The sequence below is a fragment of the Anarrhichthys ocellatus genome, unplaced genomic scaffold (assembly GCF_004355925.1).
Source record: "Anarrhichthys ocellatus isolate YVR2014 unplaced genomic scaffold, GSC_Weel_1.0 scaffold505, whole genome shotgun sequence".
NCBI classification, from domain to species: Eukaryota; Metazoa; Chordata; class Actinopteri; order Perciformes; family Anarhichadidae; genus Anarrhichthys; species Anarrhichthys ocellatus.
The window spans coordinates 23,071-31,913 of NW_022280479.1; the positions used below are offsets into that span (position 1 = coordinate 23,071).

Here is an 8,843-nt window from a genome sequence, read left to right on the forward strand (position 1 = left end):
CCAACACTCCCTCCCTCGGCATGTGATTTACATGACATCATTGATTAAATGTGTGTGTGCTGCGAACAACGCCCTAACTTTCTGGTGTGGATACTCTCACTTCCTTCTTTGCTGGGCATGTTCGGACATCACCCCACCATCTGTTATGATCTCATCCTTTAAGGTCCCTTAAGGTCCCCATCCTGCTTACATCAGCTCTTTCCACACACACACAGACTTTTACTTCTTACTCAGTTATACATTTGTTAAATCACTTCATTATCATTATGTTTTACATACTTGCTTTAAAATGATTACTTATTATATGCTTTGTGTCCCCTTATCCTACTTTCATATCGAACTGTATTCTTTCATTTAAGGCAGCGTTCCTGGGATCTCAATCCTCTTTTTTGTCAGCAGTCGAACTTCTCTTGAGGCTTGGGCAGTGTTACTTCCTACCCAAGTCTCTCCTCCTCGGGTCCTTCGTACACGAACGGCCGCCTCTCTCGGCCGCCAGGATTCTTCTTCTTGGACTCAACGTACTCCTTTTCCGTCGAGTCCCTGTTCGGGCGCCACGTGTTAGATCCAGGGGTTCTCTGGCCCGATACGGGGCTACCTACTGACTCAGCTCTCTATTAAAAGATTGTCGAGCTGGTGTTCTGTCGAGGAAACTCGCCTGGCTTCTGTGTGTGCTGCGAACAACACCCTAACTTTCTGTGTGTGGATACTCTCACTTCCTTCATTTTCGAGTGTGTTTCAGGTTACACCCGTGGACATGTTCGGACATCACCCCAACATCTGTTATGATCTCATCCTTTAAGGTCCCCACCCTGCTTACATCAGCTCTTTCCACCCATACACAGACTTCACTTCTTACTCAGTTATACATACATTATTATTATCAGTTTACATTTGTTAAATCACTTCATTATTCTTATGTTATACATACTTGCTTTAAAATGATTACTGTGATTTCATCCTTACTCATTATATGCTTTGTGTCCCTTTATCCTACTTTCATATCGAACTGTATTCCTTCATTTAAGGCAGCTTTCCCGGGATCTCAACCCTCTTTTTTTTGACAGATGAAACGAAAATACTAGTTGTTTTCTCGTTTATGCCACTTTGGATTTAATTCAGTCAACAATCTATCAAACATACACGGACCGTGAAGCCCCGGAGCCCTCATGTGTAAGGAGCAGGTGGCTGCATGTTGGACTACAAAGTGAAGCCGATGCCGAAGTTCCATGAACCTGCATTCTCTCTATTGGCCATCGGGGGGGGGGGGGGGGGGGAAGACTCCTCTGATTTTATACTGTAGAAGTCTATGAGAAAATGACTCGACTTCTGTCTGTCTGTCTGTCTGTCTGCCTGCCTGCGTGCGTGCGTGCGTGCGCGCGCGCGCGCGTGCGATGCCTATACTGCTCTGCTGTTTATATGCCACAACTCGCTCAAGCATCTGTGGTGGTGTCTTCGACTAGTCATACTGGAACCATCCTTGCTTTAGGTGACTCTGTACAGCTACAACTGGTCCGTGGACCTGGGCGCCTCTCTGAATCGTGAGCTGGTCCGCCTCGTCAAGTGGCAGAACGCGAGGGCTCACGTCGTCCACTGCCTGCTCAACCAGAAGATGGGGCTCTTTCATCACTACTGCTTCTCTGACGCGCCCATCCACGAAATGGACTCCAAGCAGGTAAAGACACCGACACGGTTCCTAATGTGGAGCATCGCCAGCGGCAGAACGTTGGCCAAGCTGTCATTACATCAGCTGCATATTACAATATCCAAACCAATTCAGTGGTCAATTTGACATGATGTAGACAGGAATTTGCTCCAGTGGGTTTTTTTTAATGGAAGGATTTCAAAAAAAAAAAGGAATAAAAGTAAAGTTTAAAGGTACAGTTCTTGGCAGCCGTTCACTTCTTTTACAGTCAACAGAACAATATAATGAGACGGACCTTAGCAGGACTTTCAGGATGAAATATCGATGTCCTCCATTAGAATTGGCTACCTCACTGACTTCTGCAGACATGCTGACACACTTCAGATGTGTCACCAAACAGCAGCTGTATTGCCTTCTGTTTCAAACTGCCAGTCAGCACGTGTGCGTACGATGGGGGCTGGGAGCTGCTGCGGAGAGGCTGCTGCTAGTTCAGGTGGAATCAGCCTGCCAGCACAGCATCTGGATTCACACTGTTGCAGGAGGGAGCGAGTCCTGGGGCACATTTCATACAGCTGTTGTATCCTGGGGAGGAAATGCCGGTGACAAGTGATGATGTCATTACCTGTACACTAGCAGCCTGTTTGACGTGTGCTTCTCATGGTATTCATTTCTACACGCTGAATTATCTACCTGCACGCACGTTGTTTCTACTTGTACCACGAGACAACATTTGTAACCACTTCTACCCAGAGTGATGATGCTTACATTTAGTAATCACATGTTTTAGGTTGTAGTGGTCGACCTGCCTGATCAGATAGTGATCCGATCTATTTCGTGGTCAGAGGAGCGACTGTAAAACTGTGGATAAACAAATTTGATTAAGACTTATTTTGATATATAAAATCTTTTATTTTGAAGGAACATTGTCAGCAAATGTTGTTTTTTCATCAGCAGTAACTAACCAGGACTCAGACGGCAGGTCTTAGCTGTGCTCCAGTCCCGGTTTTAGACAAAAAGACGAAAGCTGCCTTGTTATTTAGATTGAAGTGTATTCGTTGGCTAGTATTGAAACTATGTACTTACAGAGTTATTAGTAAATTGAAGTGAATTTTTGAGTTAAAATTGAATCAATTCCTGATGAAACCAGTGTTCCAGGTGACATTCAGTATAGATGCTGGACTCCCTTCCATGGTCCTGTCCCCTGCAGTTTGTTGCTGCATGTTTTGTGTTTTGAGCATCTCAGCAAAAATGCTGGAGCTTCCTGTATTAACTATGGAGCCGCAGATCAATGTGCGACTGATGGACTCGGCTGCACAAACCAAAACAAGATTTCCCAGCTACACGACTAAGCATTTTATTCTCCTCTATTCCTTCCCCCTCTGCATTTCCTGTTGATGACGTCCTGGAAATACAACCCGTCAGGTCGACGGCCTTGTTTTTTCTAAATGAAACGCTTAACTACCTCGATGCAATTTAGTCCCCGTCAGATCCCATTTATCCTCTTGCATTATTTACGACCGGCTCTGGTGCAGAGAGGTCTGAGTGGGGGAGTTTTCACGGCCTGTAGTTTTTTTTAAGTGTACTTCCAGTGGCAAAACTTGTTTGCTCAGCATATTCAACAACCCGCCTTCCTTCACACTCCTCCACCTGCTCTCCTCTCCGCGTTCACATCAGGAGTCAGCTGTCATATACAGCCTCACTGCTCCTACTGGCGAGTAAGAGGACGGTGGTGCAGAGAGACTCTGGTCAGAAGCTGGACACCTGACGCAGTGTAGAACACCACGGGAGCACTGGAGATTTTGCAAGAAGAGCAGTGTCCCTCAACTGTGTACAGACTTTCTTTGTCCCATTAAATGTAATAATTAGATTAATAATGAGAACCTCTTTAGGAAAGCAAGGCTTGAGCTCCAAAGTGTTGCAAGAGAGCTGCAAGAATTCTGCTTCCAGTGCAACGACGGCCCTCGTGTCATGCTGAATGGGTGGAAGGTATGAAGATTAAACTAGGCGCAATGACCAACCAGGCAAAGTGGATCCTGTTAGTAGCTTGATTTGGTGACGTGCACAATCTCAACTGATGTGACAATGATCAAGTGGTATGTGTAGGAGCTCAGACTGTTTCACATTACCAGTGTGCTCCTGCTGTTGTGGTTCAGGGATGTGCAGCAAAGTAAATACACTTTTGTTAAATTAAATCTCCACTCAGAGAAGCGTTAGCCAGCTAGTTTCCCAGCATGGGAATAAAAGGATGGACAGAGTAGGAGGAAGGGAGTGGGCTGGATGGGTTAATACGGTCCGCGTCAATCTGGCCGTGGCGACTGTCACAAAGCATGCGACGCAGTTGAGCTTGAATTAAGAAAGGTTACAGAAAAGCGTCATGCTCCGTGTTGCCCCTGTGTTGTTGTGTGGAGCGGGCTGCAGCAGGGATTTATTAGAGCAGCGTTTCACAGAAGACACCAAATGCCCTTTTGGCCTCTCCCCCACGGCCAATTACAAAACAAGCTCAAAGAATGGAAAGAACCAAACTTTTTCCCCTTTCCCTCCGACGGCCCCGCTCTTCATCGCTGCGTCACTAATGAGTGCGGACAGAAGGCAGAGTCAGAGCAGCAGAAAATTTGCCTGAACAGAGCTTCATCTGTCATGGTCATGATGAGAAGCAGAGGGAGCACCAGCGCACACTTAGAGCCCTCCAGCCCGTGAGGCACGGCGCAGCCAGCTCTGCCACACTGGGGCATCTGGGCCCTGAGCTGCTCCGCTGAGCAAATTCGCCCAAAAGTTCCTTTTTCAACAGCAACCAGGGCACACGAACAATGCTCTGGACATGTATGTAGCCACTGATGATAACAACCACTAACGCCAATAGACGGTGCAGGGAAAATACTCTATATACGTTGGATGGTGGAAGGATGGAATGAATCTTCCGATTGAAAGACGCCCCAATCTTTAGCATCCCAGCTGATCATGCAGACATTAATCTGTCATGGCACAGTCTACCGTACTGCTGCCAAGAGCGGAGTCTCCTCCTTACCTACTATTGATTATGCACAAACCAAGCGTGGGGCAGAGCTGTAGGAGCTGGGTGCCACTTTACTGTTTGTTATTGAATCAAGAGTGTGTGGAGGGGGGAGTTCAGGGAGAGGAGAGCAGGTTCCTCCAGGTGGGCCAAAGAGTTCCTGGTTGTTTGCAGCGTCAGCTTTCTCTCCAGTCTTAGCGTTGAGGTGCCCACAGATGAAGGTTTGAAGTGGTTTATTTCCCCTCTAGGAGGAAAGCACTTTACTGTAGTGAGGGCTAGATATCTTGATCTGCACTTATTACGTCTTTGCTCATTTTCATCATTCGTCATTTTGATCGAATGGGTTAGTTCCAATCTACTCCACAGAACCAGGCCTTCTGAGTCCCTACCTTGGCTGGTTAATGAAACAAGTGTAGCTGTGAGGACAGCCAGTGGAGCTGTCTCCTCTGTGCCATGTCTCTTGTAAGAGTCTTTAATCTCTTTAATGAAATCAGGATTTCTGCTTTTTAATCCAAATGCAGATAGTTATTTGAAAATATTTCATCTTTCAATGTGTTATAAAAACAACATAAACAAACAATACGAGTATCAACTACAAGGAATAAGTAACTAAGTTAGATGAAATAAAAACAACATTTGAGCTCATCCCTAAAGTCTTCAGTGGAGAGAAGATGGTCATTGATAGAATTGAACTTGAATATTCCTAAAATTGGTTAGATGATGCTTTCACTCTAACAGGAAGCGTTATTATTTAATAGAACCAATCCTCTGTCTTTGCTGTCTTTTCGGTGAAGCCTTTAAAGTCAAACCATCCACATGTCCTCTGCCCTTGTCTTCCTTTCTCTCTTCCAGGACCCCAACCCGTTCCTGAGCCCCTCCATGGAGCCTGATGCGTTGCTGCGTAGCGCAGTGCCTCCTCTGCCCAGTAAAGAGCAGGGCAGGCTGGGAAGCTCTGGCCGAAGTCTCGCTCCACTCCACTTCCCCTCTGAGCTGCTGCCCTTTGACGAGGCTCTGAGGGACGTGTGCGCCATCCGGCCCTTGACGGAGGGGGACGTGGTGGCCCGACACGGCGGCCAGCTCTTGGAGATCAAAGTTGCTGAGCGAAGAGGTTAATTATGCTACTGCTACAACTACTGCTACTGCTAATAATAATAATATCATTCCTGTCCTATGAGCCCATCAAACCCCACACTGGACAGAAAGGGTGATGACTCTGTGTTTGTGCTGACAGAACTGGAGAAACAGATGAAGATAGAGAACCTGTTTGTGACGTGGCAGCAGAGGTCAGCACAATCCAACATGCCCATTTCAGTAAGTAGCCCAAGTCATGGTTCTGAGACGTGGCAAAATATTTGTAACTGGGTGCTAAATTCCAAATGAGTTGCTTCCACACGGCTCCCAACATGGCATTGCATAAAGTTGAGGTCTTGGCTACTTAATGCAAATCAGGGACGTCCAGCGAGATTCGCCACCTCTGGTAACTCCAGAAAAACTGACCGTTGTCGATCTAAAATGAAGACGGATCTAGCAACTGTATGGAATTTATCTCTCCTCAAATGTTGTCCGAAACACCTTTCGGTGAACTATTTTATGTAATATAAGAAGAAAAGTTTCCAAACAGGCCACCATGTTGGACGGTTTGAATGACGGGAACCCCTCGTCCAAAAACGCACCTGTGGACACGCACCACGCGCTGACAGAGCTAACCGTGTTTACCTGAGGGGGGTCCGGAGGGTGAGTGTGACCCTTCCACGATGACACTGTATCAGCTGTGCCATTATGAACGCAGTGCAGAGCCTTTGGAAACAAAAGCAAGGAGACGCTGGATTACAGCGCACACTGCTCAAGTAGACATTACTCCGCTATGTCTCGACATTAATAAGATAATTGTTTGCTGTTATATTAATGCCCTGAATAGTGTATCAAGATGCTTTGAATACAGTATTGTAATAGTTGAAGGCTATGTTCACACTGCAGGGGGAAGTGGACAGCTGCTATTGATTCTCCTCATGTGCAGATCAAGTCACAACAGATCAAGTCACATTGATATCTGACGTCTGTCTGATGTTTAACAATGACACAAGTCTCATTTGAGGTTGTTTCACTTCAATCTATCACTTTCACGAGGAAAGGTGAACACAGCAGTTCTGGAAGTATTCAGCAGAGGGACAGTTAGGACTAACTTGTTTGTAATGTTTCCGCATTGCGAGAAAACCAAACAGGTTTAGTCGTTAACCTTTTACAAGTTTGAATACACACCAAGAAATAGCTGATAAAAGACAGAAGAACGTGGCTGCACTACCAACACAGCTCAGCTCCAACTGTTGCTGTACTTGCTCCTTTTGTGATTATAGTCATGACAAGCAGCTCTGTGGAGCTCACCATCAAGACATCAGACTCTGTGTAATAGTTAACACAGAAGAATCCCTAGGCTCTGTGTGTGCATTCAAACAACGCAGGGTTTGTCATGGTTGAGGATACAACCAGTTAAAAGGGTTTGTAAATCTGGTGTGATATTGTGCTTTTGCTCGTGGGTTGGTTCAGAAAGGTCTGAATGGTGTTAGATATTGGACACAATAAAAAAAGCATAATGTGAGCAATCAACAACAAATTGGATCTGACCAGTACATTTCTGTACGTTGAAAGTAGCTTAATATGAAATAAAGCTAATTGGACTCGACAAAGCCTGGGGGAGTGGTGCCTCTCACCACTTGATGGCTTTACGGATTCACAGTTCCGGTCCATTCCTCGGGGGAAATCATTTAGTATCGCCTCTTTTCAAAGTGGGGAATATCTGGGGTTAATTAAAAAAGCTTCATGTCACCGTCTTCCACGGTGACATCTCAACAGGAGCTACATGGTGGCATTAAATTCATGAATTAGATATTTCAACAGACACCCACAGAGCACTCGAACTCAAGCACGTCCAAGAGGAGATCTACAGCTTGACCCGGACATGACGGGGACCACTGGCAATTGGGTTTTAGGTGGATTTTCATGCCACTGGATGGACTAAATCAAGATTAGATATGATGTGACTGCATCGTAGTCATGTCTGGATCTGAATATCAAGCCCCGTGTACAGCGTTTAGTATTCATCTTTTAAAATCCTTGATGTCACTATCTTATCCGAACACGTTTGTCTCAATAGGGCACTGATTTGGAGACCCTGAAGCAGTCGTCCAGGCTGGTCCACTACTGTGCCACCCCTCTCCTCTTCGACCCCATCTTCCGCAAGCAGATCCAAGAGGAGCAGATCGTTCAGCCTCCAGTGAAGGTATGTCTGCTCAAACAGCCACAGTGGGCTGAAAGAGCTGCAGACGACAGGCTCTTACTGTGGTTTGGGACCAGCACACCTCCGCACCAACACTTTGAGCCCACCATATGTCAGGGCCTTGGGCATCTCAGGGCTCGTGTTGCACATGGACCTGTGCCAGAGAGATTGGTTGGTCCTCCTACTTCAGGACTTGCTCAGTTTTGTTTCCACTGCCTGTGGATTTGGAAAATGATGAAGTGATGACATTTTGGATGGACTTGGATGCAAACTGCAACTGTAGTAGTTGGTTGAGGCTACAATCACGTGGCGGTAATTTTACTTATTTTATTTGTTCTGTCCTTCTGCTCATTCTGTCCCCTGAGCGAGCCCTGAAAAGGCCTCCTCTTAAGCTTGAATGGGTCCACCTCCAGGACCAGTCACCAGCCATGAAGACTTTGAACATGGTCCATGTGTAATCCAGGACTTTACCCAGAAACTCCATATAGCCGGGTACTCCAAGACAACAGGCGACCTGCTCGGTCTGTGGGGAACACTCAACACACAGTGGGGTCAGCTAAAACCATCTCCGTCCACACGGGCGTTTCAGCATTGTTTGCGAAATGATTTCCGTCCATACCAGCACACCTGAATGACTCAGCACACATGACTCTTCACATCAAGTAGATTGGTTGCTTAGTATTATAGTAGTCTTTAACAATAAAGAGTCGTGCTTGATACTTAAGATCTTACTTAGTTACAAGGCTGCGGGTCTCTCTCTCTCTCTCTCACTCACACACATCAAAGGTACTTTAAAATGAACACTTACAAATCAACGGTCCATCAATGTGGTCAGCACACGTCTCTCTCTCGTTTCCTCTCGGTGTCGTTGTCACTCGTAGCTCTGCTGGTGGCTGAAGTCCCTGTCATACTGGAGG

General features: G+C 46.2%; 1 protein-coding gene across 4 annotated transcripts in view; it reads left to right on the plus strand.

The window, feature by feature from the left end:
- The window catches only part of LOC116401527 (KICSTOR complex protein SZT2-like), a 31,740-nt gene extending 23,034 nt beyond the window's left edge, over nt 1-8,706 (plus strand). For 3 of the 4 annotated variants that reach the window (XM_031879976.1, XM_031879977.1, XM_031879978.1), the window contains 4 exons: nt 1,487-1,672; nt 5,505-5,760; nt 5,884-5,963; nt 7,804-8,706. In XM_031879976.1, the coding sequence (XP_031735836.1) occupies nt 1,487-1,672; nt 5,505-5,760; nt 5,884-5,963; nt 7,804-8,169 (888 nt within the window). In that variant the 3' untranslated portion in view covers nt 8,170-8,706. The remainder of the gene's footprint in view (nt 1-1,486; nt 1,673-5,504; nt 5,761-5,883; nt 5,964-7,803) is intronic. The other variant, XM_031879979.1, reaches the window with a different exon arrangement.
- Nucleotides 8,707-8,843: the final 137 nt, after the last annotated feature.